This window comes from Larimichthys crocea, chromosome XII (assembly GCF_000972845.2).
Source record: "Larimichthys crocea isolate SSNF chromosome XII, L_crocea_2.0, whole genome shotgun sequence".
NCBI lineage: Eukaryota > Metazoa > Chordata > Actinopteri > Sciaenidae > Larimichthys > Larimichthys crocea.
Window position 1 is genome coordinate 14,946,300 of NC_040022.1, and position 21,396 is coordinate 14,967,695.

The 21,396-nt window shown below is 42.9% G+C and overlaps 1 protein-coding gene across 2 annotated transcripts; it reads right to left on the minus strand.

The window, feature by feature from the left end:
- Window positions 1–1,977: 1,977 nt before the first annotated feature.
- pax3a (paired box 3a) lies at window positions 1,978–20,292 on the minus strand. 2 transcript variants are annotated; one of them, XM_010731170.3, is made up of 9 exons: window positions 19,806–20,292; window positions 18,931–19,166; window positions 18,461–18,590; window positions 18,074–18,217; window positions 9,094–9,293; window positions 8,316–8,481; window positions 7,993–8,213; window positions 4,433–4,696; window positions 1,978–3,318 (listed from the first exon to the last, which is right to left on the minus strand). In XM_010731170.3, the coding sequence occupies exons 1-9, from the start codon at window positions 19,888–19,890 to the stop codon at window positions 3,301–3,303; spliced, it is 1,464 nt and encodes a 487-aa protein (XP_010729472.2). In that variant the 5' UTR covers window positions 19,891–20,292; the 3' UTR covers window positions 1,978–3,300. The 2 variants fall into 2 exon arrangements, with proteins under 2 accessions (XP_010729472.2, XP_010729471.2); XM_010731169.3 differs by having other exon boundaries at window positions 1,980–3,318; window positions 7,993–8,216; window positions 19,806–20,290.
- Between the last annotated feature and the right edge of the window lie 1,104 nt (window positions 20,293–21,396).

Below are 21,396 nucleotides of genomic sequence, written 5' to 3' on the forward strand. Positions count from 1 at the left end.
GCAGCCGTCTCCTCTTGACTGCCTGCCTGCCGGCCGGCCTGCCTTCTTGCGTGAGATTTCTGATTGTCAGATGGAAGGGGGAGAAGGGGAAAAATGAACTTACTACAGGTTTTGCAAAATCACTAGCAGGTCTTGCCTGAGTAGGCTACTCTGCACTGACGTTTTTCTGGCTTGGTGACTGTCAAAACACCCCCCCGCACCCTCCACATGCACCCTCCTCCGTAGAAAGTCTGTAGCTCACAGGCTGCTCTCCTCTTCAAAGTAAAACTTCTCCACCATGTGGCCTGTGTTGAATTTTTGCGTTGACGGCTGCCCAGTGCTCATGAACTCCTCGTAGGGGTCCTTCTTCTCGTCGTCGCTGCCTATGCACTTGAAAAGTGTCATGGCTAGGAAGGAGTAAAAGATCATGACAAATAGGATGTAAAAGTAAGCATTGTCATAAGTCCCCCTGGAACTGGAGATGGTGGACGCTGGACTGGTGCTGGACAGAGGACTCACTGTGCTGCTGGAGACAGTCACGTTAAATTGCTGTCCATCGATGTCGATACCAGTGTCCTCCAGAATCTGCTGGCATCTGGAGAGAAGAGTAAGCAGGAGGGTCTGGTTCAGGCTTTTCATACCAGAATTAAAGGTGGAAGACAAACTGAGAGAAGAGTCTTGAAAGAAACAAAATAAAATCAAAGCATTAGACAGAAAAGGGGATCAGGGTGACTGAGAAGTAAATGGAAAGTCTGAGAGGCAGGCAGTCACCACTTTGGGAAAGGCACGCTGTGAGTCATCCACCCACTCTTCAAGAGACTTGATAAGGTGGTATTTCAGAGATAAAGCCCACTCCTTTTCTGTCCTATTGGATGCAGCCAAAATATCATAAAAGCACAACTCTGACTGCACAATGATTCCTACAGAACACTTTTCATCAGAAATTAATCCTTCATACACTCTAAGATTACAATTCTTGTGGGGCATATTGGCTCAATGTATTTTCCAAAGCTCCCTTTTAACTCTTTTTCCTTTTTCTGAAACTTTTTTTTTTCTTCAGCCCGTCCTCTCTTTGTGCTCCTTCCTTCACTTTCAATTTGGGGTCTTGGAAGCTGCAGAGACGCTTGGATTGTTGTTAGCTCCGGTCAAGTAGTCTACTCATTTCAAAGAGTGTTGGGGTCAGAGGTTAAGTTGTCTCCAGTGTGTTGCTGCTTGACTGACACTCCGCTCCAAAGCAACCCTTTTGGCTTTTTCACTCATTGTGTCTTACAAGTTGAGCACTTGTTAAAAAAAAAAAAAAAAGTTTGTAGAGAGTAAAGAAAATAGTGAAATGTGATCTTGCCTTGATCTTATCTGTTGGCTCTGTGTCACCGAGCATATAAACATGCAAACAAACATGCTCACACACAAATACATGTGCAGAAAACATATTAAAACAGTGTATTCGCATGCATGTTCATTTTATACACATACCATGAATGACATGAACAGCTGCATACCTGATCCCCAAACCTTCAGAAGAAAAGGGGGGGAAAAAACGACAAGGAGTGATAAAAATGTGCTGGAGCTATCAGTAACCCTTTTGAGGAGTCTGCCAACTGGGTGAACAGTGTTTTCCTTTCTGTTTGGCAAGGAGAGCCAAAACCCTTCTGAACCCTGTACAGCCATGTCAGTGACTGATGTCCTAGTGTGACCGTGGGCCGCTGTGCTTCTATAATTTATTGCAGCTCTGCTTTAGTCATTAAGGGGTGTGAAGGAGCCCCGAGGGAGCAGGAATTTGTCCAAAAGGAGTGTTTATGAAAGGGGATATATTTATGATTTAGTGCTGTAGGAGAGTGTGCACGAGGGATGTAACTCACCGACAAAAGGTATTGACACTATACTGCTCATCTCGATTTAGATGGATGTTTGAAAGAGAGAGAGAGAGAGAGAAAGAAAGAAAGAAAGAAAGAAAGAAAATGCTAAATCATACTCCATGAAGGTCTAAATGGTGTTAAAAGTGTGTATGAGTCTGGGGAATAAATACTGAAGCCATGAAGGCTTTATTTATTTATTAATGTGTTGGTCTAAATGAGTTTAATTGAAACATACCTAGTCTTAAAATGCTAGAATTAGCTTAGAAAATACCTGATGTGAAAGTTATCATAAAGGAATGTAAAAACTTTAGTCTCTCAATAGCAGCTGCAGCGCTGGTATCCCATAAATGACACCCACTCAGAGTCACAACTTTCTGCATTTTATACAGTTTATTATAAATAGTAAATAGTGCTGTATTGTACACAAAACTTCTTACAACAAAATCATTTTACGCCAATGTAAATGTAAATTATACAAAAGGAGAAAAAAAACATGTAAATGAACATTGTGTAAGACTTACTTAAGCACTCAGGAGCACTTAAAAACAGGACGCACAAAAGAGACAGAACACTTGAACAACACTAAATAAATAAGAAATGGAACTAAAGTTTGCAAGTTCCTGGTGAAAACTAATTTAACACATGCAAAAAAAAAAATTAACTGTCAAACTGAATAATGTATTCACTGGCAGAGAATTTTTTGGCTTCATGACATCACGACTACGTTTGCTATTTTTTCATCGCTTGATGATTTCCCCTGATTGATCAATGCACACAAAAAATTAATGACATTAAAAAGAGAGCATATTTTTGAGGGTAGTATAATCAGGGGCATTTGATCCGTGTTAATTTACATCACATGAGGTATGAATGTATTGCACTTTCTTTGGGTTGCAGTGGTTTCACTATGACTCCACTCCGCCTCGATTCATGCCTTTCTACTGGTTTTCCCGGTGTAGTCACATTTTCATTTCCAATGTTTTACACAAGAATCACATCAATGTACAGTAAATATTATTATTTTTTTAACATAAGACATTGTGTTGAAGAGAAGCACATGGCAGCTTACCAAGTCTGCCTTAACTTGCATCTCTGCCACTTATTACAAAAATCGAATACACAATCTTGAATGTATTTACCCCCCTTTCCCCACCCCTCTTCTTTTTCTCTTTAAGCATGGACAACGAACCGTGCTTGGTCCTTGGAGCATGACGTGACGCACAAGCAAAACGACTGCCAGGTAACAGGAGAGGCTGCGCCTTTGGTCCTAATTATTGCAGTCAACCCCCTCCATCGCCATCACTACACCTCCATCTCAACTGGTTCCCCTTGCTGAAGGAGAAAAACCTCAACCCCTTCACCCCACCCAACATCTCTCTCTTGCTGTCCTCAGGGCTGGGGGTATTCTCTGGCAATGAATGTCAGACTGGCCAGGAAGCCTCCTGTTCAGGCCATGTTGGGGGATTCATATAATGAAAGGCACCTGAGGAGAACAGGGAAAAACAGAAGGAGGGTTAAAGAGATTCTTTGCATTTTATTCAACTTTAACTGCTTGAATCCCCTGATGGCCAACATAGCAGAAAGTGTGAAATGGGAAGTTAAATGAGAGGTGAAGGCCTGTGAAAGACGGAAGAGGTGTTTGAAAGCGCATGAGAGCAGGTGAGAGTGGAAACTGGGGTCCTAGGTTAAATAATAAAACTCAAAAAACAGGTGAAGAGCTTTGGGAATCTCCTCAGTCATTCTTTGAAGCTGATGTTGTCAGTAAAACTAGCCTGAGTCTGAGCCTTAGCCTGGATCTCTGGCTCTGCTCCACTGATCAATAACAACTCTAAAACTGACCTCCAGTGGGACACATGGTTCTAATCCTGGCCTGCCAAGGGCCATAATCGGCCCCTGTTAAAGAGCCCCTTACCCTCCTTTTCTACACACACACACACACACATACGCCTGTGCTCACATATACACACAGATTTCACCAAACCCCCAAAAGCTACATGTGGGTCTCTCCCAGGACTGGCTAAATTAATGAAATCAAGATGTTGCCACTGATGGGCCAGTCAACATGTGGTAGCGTACCTCAGATCAACACACTGCTGAGACCTGTGCTCTCCCCTCCCCTCCTGTCAAACACGCTTTGGGAAGTGGCTCCTCTCATTTGGGCGGCTATCTCTGTTACACAGGGGTCATTACATGGCTAGGTGAGCTACGCTGAGGGTTTGATGGGCAAGCTCATCATACGGGGTCATGAAAGGACAGTGAGTGAAAAATGTGTGTGTTGGGATAAGACCTGTACATGCCTCCGCATCAGGCGACGTGAATAGCCCGATGATGGTAATGTAAACTGAGGTAACCTGGCCACTCGCACTCTCTAACATACATGTAATTTCAGCGCAGCACAGAGTGATTTGAGAAGCTCGCTCATCAGAGAGGTCAGCGCAATTAACGTGGGTTTGAAAATATAAACTAAATCAGGGGTTACAGAAGAGCATAACCTCTAATCAATTATAGATCATTTAAATTCAAATATAGAAATGAAAGTCTGTAAAACGCCCTTAAATCAGTATGAAAATGCCAGTTAAGTAAACACTCAAACATACCTTGCTCTGACTGTACTGTCCATACTGGTAGGATGGATGGTGGTCCATGGCGTAGGCTGGAGAGGTGTAGGAAGGAGGGCAGTAAGACTGGGTGCTGGGCAGGGTGGGCATACTGGTCAGACCCGGTAGAGCCTCCAGGCGCTGGGAACCATGACAGCTGGCAGCCATGCCACCGTTAGGCTCCAGGCCTCCGGTCAGCGGGGAGAGGGCAAAGTCACTCTGGGACTGATGTGGCACTCCACCTGGGTTCAATAAGCCCATTACCTGAGGGGAGACATGGAGATTAGATTAGAATAGAACAAAACCAAATAGAAAGGGCAAAGATTCAAAAGATCAAATCAAAAATAAAATTGGTAACACTTCACCCCGCGAATGTTACTAGAAAATGTAAAACATGAAAAATGCAAAGCCAATTTATTCCCTCAAAAAAGATTTTTTTTTCTGACGTTAAGCCGTTCAATCAGCTTTTCCACTCCACTCAGGTGGGCTAAAGTGTAGGCCTCTCTCTCCTTGTTCATTGTCAGAAAAACATTATTACTGGCTTCCCTCACACATGTGGTTTCCCTTTACTCTGCTTGACTGATTGAGGATCTGACGGTGGCTAAAAAGTTCAAGCCTTTAGCCAACCGGTGGTTTCTGTCAGTTATCCTGTTAGATTTATGGATGTAGAGGAAATTTTTTCACTTTTATTTTTCCTTATCATGACACCTTGTTTCACAAACGGGATAGGAAATAAAAGGAAATGAAGAGTCTGACATTGGCTGATTGTAATCTAAGAAGAATATTGAAACAATACAGAGAATGCGATGTGTTTTAAGCTAAATTCAAACAGATTTATACGTGTTGATTGATGTATTGGCCTCTTCATAGCAATGCACTTTTCTCTTATCATTTCTTTTCGTCTTGATGCCCTAAAATCACCATGTCCTTGTGAGGCCAAGGTGAAGAGACCAAAGGGTACGTGGGAACGAGGAGTGTGGTGTGTCTGTGTGTGAGAGCTACATCTCCTTCGTATAGAATTGTGCATTAAATAGTAGGTGTGTGTGTGTGTGTGTGTGTGTGTGTGTGTGTGTGTGTGTGTGTGCGGTCGTGTGTAATATAAGCATTTTTTGCTCTGATGTCTGGGGTGTGGGGGTATCAGTGATACATCGTGAACAGCTGCACGTTGGTTTGCGTGAGAAGCAAAGTCTTGGAAATGTCTTAAAAAATGAAGTTAAAGAGAGAACAAGAGTTACAGACCATGTAGGAGAAAATAGAACTAAAGCAGAACACAAAACCAAACACTCGGGGAAAAAAAAACCCGGAAAGACCCGACTGACAGCCAGCTGGCACACACACACACTGAGGTGTGTACACACTGAGGCAACCTCAGGTGTTTTTAATGTATGTAATTTACAGTTGGTCTGTCAGAGTGATCTGACCTCACACATCTGACGAACACATCAACGCGGCCTACCACCAAACCAATATATCTCCTTCTGCTAAGGATGTGTGATATACTTTAAAATACAAACATATGTTTCATCTAGAGTCCATACAAAATGAAATAAAATTATTACTAATGCTAATAAAAAAGAAAACATATTATAAGGTTTTTTGGTTGTTTGATCGCTGTATACGTGCAAGCAGCGCGGTAGGTGTGTGCATATATTTGTGAGTACATGTTTTTTGTCTATCTACATGCTTCATGCGTTCATGCACTCTCCGTCTGCAACTGAAACAGCAGCAGTTCCTGGTGGTGTCTGTTTTGAGGTTGTTCCGGGGATTAGGTCTCAGGGGGGTGCAAATCCTGGCCGCTGGCTTCTTGGTGAGAAAGGGTTTCTTTGGTATGCACCAGATCAGCAGTGAGACGCCAGAGATCCCACACCACGGGGAAACCACTGGTCTGACTGAAGCTCCGGATACACAGCTAACTGCCCAGACAAGAATATTACCTTCCTTAAGTAAACCTTATCCATATCAAAACTCTGCAGCGCTCTAATGTGACAATATCTGGAGCTAATACCAAACACTAGGTAATGCAGAGTAGCTTTTATAGACAGATTTGGAGTTCAGATAACTCCAGCTAAGATTCAACACAAAATGGACTGAGCTGTGTAGCTGTCTGAGGAAAGAAAAGGCACAAAGTTTTCTGAGTGCAGAGAGGTCTTCGTGTATTAACTATCAATGTCATAGAATTTAATCAATTCTCATTTCCTCCCTCTTATTAAGTTAAAAACGGGGAATTAATTCTATCCTCGTCTGAAATAGAGAAAACTGTATTGCAATATACATTCAAACAGCTGCAATGAATACATGAATTAAAACAAATTAGCCAACAAAGTGAGTCATTTGCATAAATTACACACTTTGTTACAAGGGGATAGATTACTTCATTTCAATCAATTAAGACACTGGAACATTCTGTGATTGCAATTCCAGACGGAGAAAACATTCCAGGCACAAGATGAGATGTCCACTCTGTGCCGAGCTGCCCACTAAGGTTAATGCTGAAACCATCCACAGGGCCACAGCACCTTTGGCCTCTTTATTGGAGTTAAAGTCACTCGGTGACCCTGTGGGTGTGTGAACTCACACCACAGCCACGCGTTCAGTTACAGGAGGGCGGGTCTGCATACCAGCTATGCTTCGACGAACTCATCAGCCGAAGTACAAATTATGAGTTAGCAAAGTTGGCTAAGGTTACAACCATCAACCGCTGATGTGCAGTTTGCCTCGTGACATTTTCACTTTTATCTGTCCAATGAAAACATAAATACCCAAAGAATAATGTTTTAAAAGTAAATGTGGCTGGCTCTTGAGGCGAAAACAACAAATTCTAGTCCATAACTAGCACTCATAAATCAAAGCAGTCAATTATTTCTTCCACCACAATAGTGCCACCTACCACTTTCTGACCATGCACCCTGGCAGGCACAACAAAGATCTTTTAAAAAAATATATATATACATCCTCAGGCATTCACATAGTAACAAACCTGCCTGCGGCAGTTTTTTATCTGTGCCTGACAGGAGTCTGAGATTCTCTCTCATGGGAATTAGTACCCAGCATGCATTGCATGTGGGCCGGCCACCCTTTGTGGCGGTTAAAAGCTCGTTTTCCGCCTGTTAGTCCATCTTCTGGACTGGTAGGGAGCCACTGATGGACACTGATGACTGTGTAATCGACCATAATTGTCTTTTCAGTTTTGATTTGTGTCATCATCCGACATCCATACATCCTTCCTCATGTCTGGTCCTTTTTCCCTCCCCAAAGACTGACGTTTGCCACATTTTAAATTCATCAAACAACCCATCACAATAAACAAAAATGAAAAGCTACCGTGTTTCTTAGCCTAACAAGGTTTTCATCAATGTCACCACAATGACACCTCCTAGGTCGCACATAGAGGTGTGTTTGTGTGTATCATTATCTTTCCATATGGTACGTTTCATAAATGTCACGAAGACCTATTGGTGTCCTGTTTCCTTGTACGATAGCATGTGTGTGTGTGTGTGTGGATAGGTGTGTGTTTTGTGTGTTTCTATGTTATTTTTAAAGAAATGGCTGTAGAGACGAACCTGTGGTGAGAGGCTGTTGCTGATGGTAGGGTTGACAGTGTTGGTATGTCCTGTCGGGGCCACAAAGCTGTCCGAGTATCCTGAGAAGCTGTGACGTCCAGAGGACAGGCAATATGCAGAGCTCCCATCCTGGGAGCCCGCTGATGAGCTGAGCCCACTCTGGTGGACGGAGGTGGGGGGCAGGGGCTGCGGTCGGTGTACTGTACTGGGCTGCTCGGATGCTACTGCGAATAAAACATGCCACCTTTAGTCTCATTTTGTTTTGTTTTTTCAAATGTGCAAAAGTCATTTTAAAGCATCAAGTGTGTTTCAGCTGAACCCACCTTGAGCTATCGAAGTAGGAGTGTAGGGGCTGTCGGACAGCTGATATGGCTGCAGGCCTGACATAGCTGATGGAGGGAAACCTCCTGGGATGAGGTGGTTAAACGCCATCAGTTGACTGGCCCCTGCTTGCTTCCTCCACCGGGCTCTTCTGTTGCTGAACCACACCTGAGAAACGAACAGAGACAAGAGTGTTTGGTGTTTACTTATCCGATAACCCAATGGAATAGGTTCACTTGTACCATACATATATGGTCATCTGAATTTTTGAGAGTGCTTGTGAATGTATGTGTGTGTGCGAGGCCTCTCTGACCCATTACAGGCAGCTGAACTGATAGAGATCTTAACATCTGGAGCGTGCAATGAAACCACAGACTTTACATCTTTGTGTGCTACTGCAAGTCACTGAGTTCAGAGGCTGTAACGCCAGAGGGTTGTTACAGCTGTTAAAGCCTATATTATCACACTCAATCTAAATCAGGCATCTATTTTGGGATCTTTACGTAGAGCCTGACAAAAATGGGAATCTGTCTTCATACACAGTAGGTTCAGTGTATCTGTGGTCTCTGTGTCTGTATATGTGGACAAGAGGGGGGGGGGCAGACATGGGGGTAGGGTGGGCACATGTCTAATAGCTGTAAGGAATGTGTGGCAACATCCCAAGGCAATTTAACGCCCCCACATGACATATATCCATGACAGACCGACACATTGCTCTGCTGTCAAGCTAGGGTCTTCGGGACTTTGAGGTTGACGAGTGTGTCTGGGCATGTGTCTAACCTGAACTCGAGCCTCCGTCAGTTTGGCCCGCTGAGCCAGCTCCTCCCGTGTGTAGATGTCGGGGTAGTGCGTGCGCTCGAAGGCCCTCTCCAGCTCCTCTAGCTGCTCTGCCGTGAAGGTGGTCCGACTGCGTCGCTGCTTCCTTTTTAGAGGCAGGCCCGGCTCGGAGTCCACGTCAGAACCCTCGTCCGAGTGACTGGCTAGAGTTGCAAAAAACATGCAAGAATGTTACTTCAACATGCAGAGGAGTCAGGCTGAAACTTTGGGGGTAAATACAAAGGTGAGATACAATAGACAGATTTGAGACAATAGATTATGCTGAGTGCAACACATGGTACAGAGCAACTTTAGATTGTGTTCTCCTGTTCCCTTAAACTCCTCAGTGGTTCCTGAGGGGATCAAAAGCCAGAAGCTGCTTGAACACGGATTAAAGAGGACTAGATCCCTCCAGGGCATCTATTCCCTGGGACACTCTGTCTCTCCCAGTCTTAGCCATGCTGTGCGCTATGCCGATAGGGTCCCATGGTGAGGAGTAGGCAGCCTTTTGCAGGTGCTTCTTAATCTGTTTGTTCAGTTGAGAGCAGGAGAGAGCGACTGGGTAACTGGGAGACAGCTATTGGGATCTAATTCAGCAGAAGAAGGGAATCAATGAAGGCTTGAGACTTGAGACAGAGGACTATTGCTGCATTTCGGGGGGAGGTTACCCATCTATTAAATAATGATTAGGCTCCACAAACTAGCGTGACAGCCTGCCTTTGTCCGCCATTACATGTCTCCAATCCCCCATCTCTTTCTCAGTCATACGCACAAACATGCATCTGCTGCGTCTCGGCTATGGGCTTTCACTCAATAAACGCAGTCCATGACAATGTGTCAAACACAGATGGACACAAGACAGAAAGAGTTGGAATCCACTCCTAAATCCAACCCCAGAGGGACCCTCTTAAACCTCATAAGGAAGGTTCACTGCACCTTTTCGACACTCTTTCGACTATGCAGCTAACACCTAAACTGGGAGAGAAGAAACAAGAGACTCAAAAGCAGAGAGACAGGTGTAAGCAACAGAAAGGCATCAGCAGAGGACTGAAGCTTGTCTGTTTCCCCGAGAATGCTCATTCTCCCTTTGCCCTCAAGATTTAAAGCTTTAATTAAAAAGTGCCAAGTCAGACATGAGGGGGGTAACAGGGATCTCCCCTTGCCTCTGGAGCCACTGGAGCCAAGCAGGAAATGTTTGTGCCGGTTGCCAGTGTGTGTCTGACCAGGCATTACACACGGATTTGCTCCCTGGGATTGCTGCTGCGCTCCGGACCGCCAGCACACAAGATTCTGATGCTGAGAAGAGCTCTTTATTACATTTGAGCCAAGGGCGCCACGCTGGCAAAAAGGCTCACAGAGAGATTGGCTGGATGCTAAAATACTCCTGGAACGTGTACTATGAGTTTTGGATGTGGTTTGTTTAGGTAAGGATGTGGCATAAGACCAGTTGGAGCAAATTTGATAATACAACAGGCGTAAAGAAAAGGCCACACAGCACGAAAATAAAACTTGATACTTCTCCTATAAACGCTCCTTTTAAAACATCAATATTGTTGAGATTAGAAAGTGCCGCTTCCATTAATCGGCACATAAGCAAGTAAGACAACAACAAACAGCAAGCTAAGTAACATGCAATGTCATTACCATTTTAATGACGGAGGGACAGAGAAAGAAAGAAAAAGACAGAGAACCAATGACGGCGCAGAAACGAAAAGATTCCTGAGGGAGGGAAGGAGAGCTCATAAAACTCCTCGGAGGAGAAAGCTCTCCATTGGCACTGTAACTCATGTTAACTGCAGGGTGGGGGTGGATCTCTCCTCCTTTGCCCCCTTTATTTCTGTCCTTCCCTCTCTTTTTCTCCTCCCTGTTTTTTATTATTAGTAACTACAGAGAAAACACTCCGTCACAGACGCTCCCTTAATGGCAAATGACAGTGTCGCTTTTGTCATCCTCTGGCTTGCACTTTCTCTTTTGCTCTCTTCCTCTCTCACTCCCTGTCTTTTTCTTTTTTGGGGGGGTGTGGGGGTGTGGGGACTGGGGGGGGTGTGTGCAAGCCTTTGTATCTTAGCAGGGAAAAGCCTGTGGCAGGGCTCTATTGGGCCGATTACCACGCTCCATCTGTAGGAGCCATCAGGGACGCCCGGGCCCGCATTCAGGGGCCTGTCACCTGCCCAGCAGGGGAGTGGGGGGGGCTGTAGGGTGAGATGGGGGCTGTAGGGCCAGGGGCTGAGTGGGGGAATGAGGGGTGGGAGGGAGAAGAAGGGGGGGCACAAAGGGGTCCAGAGAAGGGCCACTGGGGGCTGTGGAGGGGCACAGCAGGGGAGCACCCCTTCATCCCCTCCCTCCACAGCCTGAGGGGCACAGAGCTGGGGGATGGGGGAGTTGAAGAGGTTGACATGGAGAGGAGATGGGAGGCTGAAGGCACCTGAAGATGATGCTGGGGAAGGGGTGTGGGGTGCCAAGCTAAGGAGAATAGGGGTGCTGGTCATTCTTAAAAGCAGGACCCTGTCCGCTCCATCTCATCCTGTCACTTCATTTTTCTCTTTCTCTGTGTTCACCCGTCGCCCGCATCCACATCGCTGACATTTTGAAACGAGGTTCTTACGCCGCCGTGGATCGATTTTTAAGGCACACTGATCCAGAAGACTCAGAGAGGGTTGTTCCCACACATTCCCCGCAACAAACGGCAGAAGAGGATACTAGACACACAAAGGGAGGCCTCGACCTCCTTACTTAAACACCCAAATCAAATTTTACGCTGCAGCTAAAGCACCGGGGAGCTCAAAATACTCCATAGCCACTCGCAGTTTGGCTGTGGCTCTGACAAGAGTCTTAATAGAAAGATAGATTATTATCCCTCAAGCGGAAATTGGGGCTGCTGCGGAATCATCCATAAAACAGACCTTTCAAAAAGAAGATGTAGGTTAATAAACTAATAACAAGCTAGTTTAGGTAGCAGAGTGTATCATTTATCTAGCAGAGTTTGGAGGGTAATATTTAGTACAGCTAAGAGTATTCAACAAGTGAATTCAACAGGTTCCTTTCTCTGATCAGCAACTCACAATACGTACAATTAGACAACTGTTTGTGCACACGCAAACAACAGCAGGAAAAGGACAGTGCTACAGACCGACTATTTTTAGGTAAACAGAACCATTTATCGATCAAGAGAGGAGACTGACAGGCAGGGAAGATAAACTCCAGGGGGTCACAGATGTGAACTTAAGGAACGTCCACTTCCATTAGCTTCACCTGCAGCAGAAGTGCCTCAAACAGGCCAAAAAAAACCAAGTGAGGAATCCAACTGCGGGAATAAAGACTGCTCTTGTTTACCGCATAGTCTACATCAGCCAGGGCTCGTCTTGCCAAGCATTCATCCCCCTCCCATCCGTTCAAGAGATGTTAATATGAAGAGACATGGACTGGCGCGCAGATCCATGCATGTGACATGTGCACACAGATTCACACACGTTGCTTGAAATGGCGAAAAAAGAAAAAAAAAATGAACGAGGTGGAAGGAACGACAGAAAGCAAAACAGGATCGGAATAGATATTAAAGTAGTAAGGAAGAAATCGGGAGAAGGGAGAAAAAACGAGAAATAACGAATGGATGAGCCTCAGTGAGAAATAAAAAGAGAAGCAGAGCATATGGGGCAGTTTATAGTCTTGCTTTGGTAGGGGCTGGCTAGCCCTTCCTCCAGGGGCTGTTAATAGAGAAGGTAATTGAGCTGGTGACATGTGTTCGCAACACAAAACAAAGGGCAGAAGAGACAAATGAACTAGTTATTTGCCCAGGGAAGTAGATCTGTCCCTTTCAGGCCATAGAGCATAGTGTGACTGGGCCACTGAATAAAATAGTGGCATGCCACATAGAGCCAGAGCGAGCAGATGCACTGGAGGAAAAGAATAGTTAACTGACAGCTTATGGGCTCAGCTGGGGTTAACAGTTAAGGGAAAAATGGGAGTGAGTGGGCTGCTCACTTGACTTGCTAAAGAGCCCCCAGGAACCCGCAGCTGCCTGGGAAAAGAGGGGGGCAGATAGGGCAGAGAGAATGGAGAGAGAGAGAGAGAGAGGGAGATGATGATGTGATAGACAGAAAAAAAATGGAGTGCATAAGCGCAGGAGGTTGGCACTTAACGGACAAAGAAATAGCTGGCGATATGACTTTGAAAGATGTATCTCTGTCTAATATTGGTGAAGTGACAAAAAGCCACAAATGGCCCTTCATGGCTATTATGTGTGCCCAGTGTGCGGTGGTTATTATTTAGTTCCACCGTGGTGCAGTTAGGTGACAGTTTCACGGTGGCATTTCCACCCTTGGGGCAAGGACAAAGCAACCGCAAAGAACCCACGCAGGGACAAAGCAACAGGCCAGTCTGCCGCACGTTCCAGTCAAACGGAGACTAACCAGATCCACCTCAACCCGCCATTGCTTAGACCAGACAGGCAACCAAACCAATCACAGGATAACCAGCATACTCCCTCCACGTAATTGCAAAACCTAAACTTGAATTCACCAAACAGTCTGCAGAGTTTAAACTGAAGGTGATTTACTCAATACAGATTCACGATCTGATATTAGGGAGTCGGTTGAGTTGTCATCTTTTCCCAAACATTATTGTAACCTCCTTCTCCCGGGGCCTGATAGTTTTAACAGTCAAGTGACCCTAGGTTAGCCCCTGACCTTTTCACAGCTCTTGCACAGCTCTGCAGTGAAGTCAGCCTCACAGCTGACCCTGCAACAAAACTTCACTCGACAGAGAGAGAAACCATCATCACATTCCACGCTCTTAAAAAAAAAAAAAAAAACCCTACAAACACTCAGTAACGGTGTATATTTTTGGTTTTATGAGATTGCGTGAAATTTTTAATCTTTCTTAAAACTACTGTTTAAATGTCTGTGTTTGGACAAATGCTGTAATTTGGAATACCCTTTTAAAATGTTTTTTAATCCTAAATTTTTTGCTCTTTTATTTTTAGTGGATTTCTTTGTTCAGAAGGGAAAAAAGACATTAATCAAAACAGCTACAGAGTTGTGCTGGCGTGTCCATAATGTGCAATGTGCTGGACGAACAGCTTCACAAAAACTGAGGCTAAACAAAGTTAAGTGATTGACAACGCTGTCTGGCTTTACTCAATTAACTATCCCATTGTGTTCCTCTTTGCAGAGTCCCCTCGCCCCCGACCCTTTTCAATTCACACTCCTTTATCCTCCCCATCACAGAGTTTTGCTTGGCTAATACTTCCAAGGAAATAGAGAGTTCTTTTTCTGCTGGGGCTCCTCTCCTTGACCTTCTATTGCTCATTGCTTCTCTTTCAGTTACTTCACAGTGTCTCTGGGGTTAGTGGGGAGAATGTGGAGAGTACATCAGCGCAGAGGGGCCGGCTCAGGGCAGGACCCCAGCCCATTACTTCAAAGTTGGCCTGCATTCATTAATTGTCCTTTGAATTAATATTGGAGGATCACAATGTGGGTGCCAACAGAGAAAGAGGCTTTAATGAAGCATAGAGTCTGCATTCAGTTGCAGATCAGCCAGTGTGGATTTTTTCTTTCTTTTTTGAGAAATAGGGAGTCTTGAGAATCATGCCAACGCAGAACGTAAAAGTGTTGAGAATACTGGAGAAGAGGGACATCTATCTATCTATCTATCTATCTATCTATCTATCTATCTATCTATGCATTTTGGTTTGTTTTTCCTGGTCTGCTGGGCTTAACTACAATTATAAGCACTATTAACACAGGAAAACATAGCGTGAGGCCCACATATAAATTTCTCCATTATCCAGCCCTGAGAGGAAAATGGAAATGTGGCTGTAGCAGACATTCCTCTGGTTGCATTGGGGCCTTCTGTCTGCTGTGACTAGCAGAGACGGGCTCCTCTAAACCTCCAATCTTAAACTCATTCACCATGGAAATACAAGGACCCCTAACAAAGGCACGAGGTCTTGAAATTCAAACATCTATCTCTCTGTTTACAGTCGCGGGTTAGTGCAATGCTTAGCCCTTTTTTGCCTGCTGTGTGTGAGAGAAAAATGTCTGTATATATTCTTAAGTGTCTCATGAGAATATACATTTTGAACTTTGAAAATTGGATTAGATGACTCGGATATGGCAACTTCACGTGGAAGTTTGCTGCAGTCATGGTTTCCCCCCTTCTTTTGAGCTGAATGTGTATTGCATGCACGTCTTAACTGCCTAAAATATGGTCAACTCTCAAACACAAATATGATCTTTCTGCTCTCCTTACTCTCTAAAATTTCCCTCACTCTAAATCCATGCCAAAGTCACGGGGAGCCAGTAACCCAGTTTATTTACACAAACAAAGTCCTACTCAGCTCCTTTGACAAAAGCAGCTAAATCTTTCATGTTTTGTCAGCACTTGATTCCTCCTGTCCCTCTGGCTATTTGCCTGCCTCCGGACAATAGAGGCAGGAGAATGGCAGCAGATTGTTGGAATGCACCTCAATGAAACCAATTATTACATGTTGACTGCGTTCACCATGGCAGATTTGAAAGAACTGGGCTCATTCAATTTGGCACTGCAGGATTCCCTTTAAAGAAAAGTTATCCCTTTGACTGTTTGTATTTCTGAGCTTTCTTTTTCTCCTTCTTCTTCCCCCCCTTCACCCCCACTGCCATAAATGGATCCTGCAAGAGTGGCTACTCCTCTTTCATGACTTTGGTTACTTTAATTAGTTAAATGAGGCTAAAGTGCTAACGGTAATAAATAGAGGAAAGGATGCTATTAATTAATTCAGCGCCACTCATGGCAAAAAACTAATTCTTGGCACTGCTGTATTATTCAATCATCCAGTTCAAATTAATTACCAGAGATACACCGAGTTGGTTATACTCCTGCTTTATGTGCAAATGTGATAAATGGCACAAAAAATTCTTACAAACACATTTAAAGCCGCAGCTCAGCCGTGCATCTTGTTTAAATTCTGCTCAGTGGAGTAAATTCTACCTCCATAACTCAACAGTTAAAGGAGATATAAACAACTTAGCATCGGATTTATTCCAGCAAACATCCCTTTTCTCACAATGTTCCAGTCACTTAATGCCATGCAGACCTGGGGCTGCCCAGTATACTTTATCCCACATACCTTAGCAGTCCTTTTCCCAGACAAATAAATCTAAATGAGTCAGCTTTGATCTTAGCACTTAAGGAAAGCCAACAATAGTGGTAGAGGAGAAAGGGGCAGAGAGCAACAGGCCTCTCTCCACCACAACAATAGCCTCTGCAAACACCTACTTAATCAATATTTGGCCAGAAGACACTCTCTCAGTCCCCAAACCACCCTTTTCACATTCTAATGAAGAAGCTATAAAAGAGAAAAACAACAACTACTTCCACAAAGAGACACAAGAATGAAATAGTGCTGTTCTGTATATCAATGGGGGAAAGTGCCTCAGAGCTGTTTGCATGTAGGATGTCACCTATTTGATGTAAAATAGCTAATGTTATTTGTTTTCTTTCAAGAAATTCATACTGGCCTAAAAGTATGAATTAAAGTTTGAATTGATTTTTTTTTTAAACACACTCCTCAAGAAAATTAATGAAACAATTATACACATTAAACAGTAAATTGTAAATATCATTATTCCCTGTTTTAATCTATTAAAATTGTTTATTTTATTTTCCTTTGCTGAAATGAGTTTAGGGATGTGTGTCGCCTGGAAGAAGGAGAGGGAAGCGCCCACAGATATTGCATGAATGTGTGCACCCTAGGTTTTAAAAGAAAGGGGCGGACTTGGTCTGAGATGAAAGTGGAGAGAAATAAAAGGTTTAGATTTAATCTAGTGGAGAGAAGAAGAGAGGGGTTTCCCATTTTTTTTTGCGCTCACTGGCTGAAGGCGTCACGCTCAGTGCGCAAAGACTGTGACAAAAGCCCCGTGCGTAAAAGTAACGGCACCGTTCACTGTGATAACGCAAGGCCTGACGTGAATCTAACGCATTTCAGGCAGAAATCACGAGCCTTTATGCCAGCTGCTAAAGGCGTTAACTTAATATCTGTTTTATTTTTTTCTGTCCTTAAGTGCTCATCTCTTAAAATGGAACAAATCAAATCAAATCCACAGCAATGAATAAACGGATCAAATCTATTTCCAAACACTACAACTGTTTCTACAAGTCCAGTCATCAATAATTAACTGTAGACGCCATTATGTCTCCAACAGCAGCCTTTCCTTTAGCGGCAACGCTCCTCAGACCCCAACAGGTCGTAAATCAACAGGTGTTTGCTCTGAGCTTCTTCCCCCCCTCTAAGTTTTTTTTCTGAGTGACGAACTGTAAACAGTGAGGAAAAGACCTCAACTTGGCACTTTTTTTTGAGCAGTCTATAAACCAGGTCGCACTGGGCCTATTGCTGTCCCTGAATAATTCATCGCTCATTGCGGGTTCATAATGTCTTCTCCCGGCCTTTTGTCAGCGCAGTTTTTTCTCCCTTTCTTTCCCCATTTTGAAAGGCCCTGGCGTCTTTTTGTACACCACTGAGCCGCTCACTGGAGTTTGGCTTTTGTGCTCGTCAAACTGAGGTGTGAGTCTCAATGGACTCTCCCTGCTTTGTCCCCTGAAGTTCATCCTCAAGTGTCCGATTGAGTGTAAAAAAAAAAAAAAGAAGAAGAAGAAGAAAGGAAAAAAAAATTCTCTCATGCTTGGAAGTTAGACAAATGTTTGATTATCCACTTTTTTAAAGAAATTCTTTGCACATTTGTTAAATCTCAGAAGCCTTGACGCATGCGTCAACACCTGGAACTATAATGAATTTAACTTTCCTCTGCAGGTTAACAGCTGCTGTTATTATTATTATTATTATTATTATTATTATTATTATGATTACGTTTGTGTCTGTCTAATCACAAACCAACCACCCACATCCAGATCAGGACATTGTCGTGAAGCACACAGCGAGCATGTGAAATCAGAAGGCTGCACTTACATCTGTCTCCCAGAATGCCATCGATGCTGTGTTTTGTCCGCGGTTCATTTTCCTCCATCTCCCTCTTCACCACTTCATCATCATCCTCTTCATCGTCACCAACTCCGCCAAATTTAGACCGCATGACGCGACTGATGGCGCTCACTTAAAGAAATAAGAATAAAAAAAAATGAAAAACACACTCACACACTAATGCATATAAAAACATGTTTATGCCCAGACACGAATAGTGTTCACACATGGGTGGGTAAGATTTTAAATTGTGTCTACTTGTTATGAGATAAAACGTATTTTCATGAAACATAAGCAAATTATTTTCACAACTTTCCTGTTTTTTAAAAAATTCTCTTTTTTAAATCCATCACAGATCTAGAAATAGTCGCCTACCTGAGGGAACATTGTTCCTGTCGCAGACCCCATCTTTCAGTAATTTGTCCCTGATTTCCCAGCTGAACATGCCCGGGTTTTCTCTCTTGTACTCTTCGATTTTCTTATCCACCTCTGGAGAGGCGGTTTGCTTTAATGGGAGGAAGGAGAGAAGAAGAGTTTGAGATGGAGAGTTTTTTATTATTATTATTATTCAACGTGAGACAGAAAAGTGAATTTTCAAAATTTAAGATGTTGGAGGGTTAAAGTCATGGCACAGTATGTCAAAATATTATTTATCTTAGAGGATATTAAAGTCTCAACTTCAAAAAGTTAGAATTCATCTACAACTACAGACTCTGAAGCAGCTTGACACACATACAGATTTATTTTTTAAAATACAAATAATGACTACTTGTGAATTGCTCTGCTGAGTTTAGATTTATTCATATTTTATCTGTATGTGGTTTGGCCATAATTTTATCTCTCACCTTTGGCTTGCTGCCTCCGATGGCCCCCGGCCTGATGGAGCCTGTCTCCTGGTACCGGCAGAGGATTTTGGAGACGCAGCCGTGGGAGACTCGCAGCTGACGGGAGATGACACACGGCCGGACACCGTGATGAGCCATTTCCACGATTTTATGGCGGATATGGTTGGGGAGAGGCCTGCCGTTTATGAAGACACCACCGAGCTGGTTGACCCGACCCTGTCCTAACGGAGTGGAGACTGGACAGCAGCGTGTGGCATTTAATTAGTTAAGTTGTTATACTGAATAATGTGTCTGTCTTCATCTAATCTAAAACTTTTTTTTTTTTTCTAGTGAAGAGAAACAACTTTGAATTCAGTTAAAAAATAAATAAATAAATAAACATCATGCACGAACAGTTACAGATTTAAAGTGCTATCAAATATGAAAAATCAAAGATTTAACTGCACTGCAAAGTCTGTCTAAATAAACACATCGTCCATCATCATAAATATTCTTTGGAGAAATATTCAAAATGTTGTAAAAGAAGAAGAAAATTAGTGAGAGGCGTGAAAAAGCCAAATATTTTCATTCCGACAATCATGTCTCATCCGGTTAATGTGACAGGATGAGAAATAAATAATTATAACAAAATAATAATTATAATTATAGTCTAAATAAATAAAATCAAAAGTCTTGTTGTCATTGGAAATGTACACTCAACCCGTGACACTTTTTTCTTTGTTTTTTTACATTTAAACTCAGATTAAATGAGTCCTTCATAACAATAACTTTTTTTTTTTTTTGCAGGTTTAACAACTTTTCACAACTCGAGCTGAACTTCTTCTTAAAAAGTTGACTTTTCTTCAGCTCATGAGCAGCAACTGGTGGTGTCTTACCTTCCAGAGAGTATCCTCCCCGCGGGTAGTTCTGGTGAGGAGTTGGTCTCATCATTCTCGGTAAACCTCCTGCGAGCGCTGTCATGATTCCTGACTTTCTGTCAGGTAACAAAAGCAGGCTGCCTTTTTTTTTTTTGCTTGTTGCGTTTACTCCCAGCAAAAACTGCGCTCGTTTCGTGTGTTTGTTTTATTGTAATAGTTCGCCTTCTCTACAGACGCCGTGCAGCCTCCCTGTTTTTCCTGGAGTAACAGGTTGCTCCGAAAAGAGAATGAGTGAATCCCGTCAAGTTTTTTGTTGTTGACTGGTATCCAGAGGCTGAGCCGAGACTTTGAATCTAAAGTGCAGGTTTCTAACAGTCCTGCGAGGATTGAGAGGATGGTTTGATGGGATGGATGGAAGTCAAACATTTTATCTGTGGTCGATGTCCCCTCTGACTCCGCGCTGCGCCTTCTGATTGGTCAAAGACCCGGACGTTTAGGGGCTGGGGGAGCATTGTGATTGGACAACAGGAGGCTCCCCTTGTGTCTGGATTGACCTCACGAGGTCAGCTTGTCGTGTCACAGGCTGCTGCTACTGCGCATGGAAGTTTTTCACCAAATGCATAACTTTTAATAACTCCAATTAAATTAAAAAAGACATAAAGACATATCTGATCCTGAATCAGTCTGCTGAAATATTTTCACATCTCGTTATGGAAGTGAAAAATTAAGACACTGCGAAAGTTCAGTGAGGCACGAAAGTGGATCAGTAAAGAGAAAAGTGCAGGTTAATTATATAAAGTACCAAAAATAATAATAATAATAATAATAGAAAATAAATATTAAAAACACAGATTTGTTTTCATTTATAATTCATTGAGAGCTTAATTCCCAGGCACACACACACAAACACACACTCATGGTCTTGCATATTTAATATTTCCTTTACATAATGAGATTATAATTAGAAGTTGTAGAGCCTATCAATATATTACTATTGGTTTTATTATTATTATAGATGATAATAGTTGCTGTTATGCCTGTTGCTTTAATTGGCCTATGTGTATCATACGTTTAATTAACTTTCAAATCACTTTAAGGTTCATGTTTACAACAATAATAAAGTTAATAACTGAAAACTACGTGAATGAGTTAGACTGAACAAAATGATGAGCAGTCAGGGCTTTTTAAACAGAGCACAGAGAAGACATGCACATGTGCACTTATTAATGTGTGCTGCATCCCAGGTGCTCTCTTTGCGCACTCAGTTTTGCGCAGAAAAGCAGCAGCACGTGGGAAAATGTCATTTCGACTTCAGTTGAAATTTTTTTTATTGGTGTTTATGTTTTTTCACAACTTTCAAAAACACAACTGTGATGACGGAATATATTATATTACTAAGGAAGCGACTGCAACAGGTGAGAATATTATAAAGATGGCGCACAATAATTATTTAAAAGCCTCATTAAAGCATAGTAGCATAAAATATGGCATCGTAAAGTTATTCTCGTATGATAGGCTATTATTATTATTATTATTATTATTATTGTTGTTATTATTCATCCCATTTGCAGCAGTTGTAATATTATATGTATGTTATGTGTCACTTTGT

Bases quoted from the DNA above. Each gene is read 5' to 3' on its own strand.
- pax3a (XM_010731169.3), bottom strand. From the start codon at position 19,890: ATGACAGCGCTCGCAGGAGGTTTACCGAGAATGATGAGACCAACTCCT. The intron at 18,591-18,930 runs GTGAGAGATAAA...CTCCCATTAAAG, and splicing joins TCGGAGGCAGCAAGCCAAAG to CAAACCGCCTCTCCAGAGGT. The intron at 9,294-18,073 runs GTAAGTGCAGCC...TTGCAACTCTAG, and splicing joins TGGCATTCTGGGAGACAGAT to CCAGTCACTCGGACGAGGGT.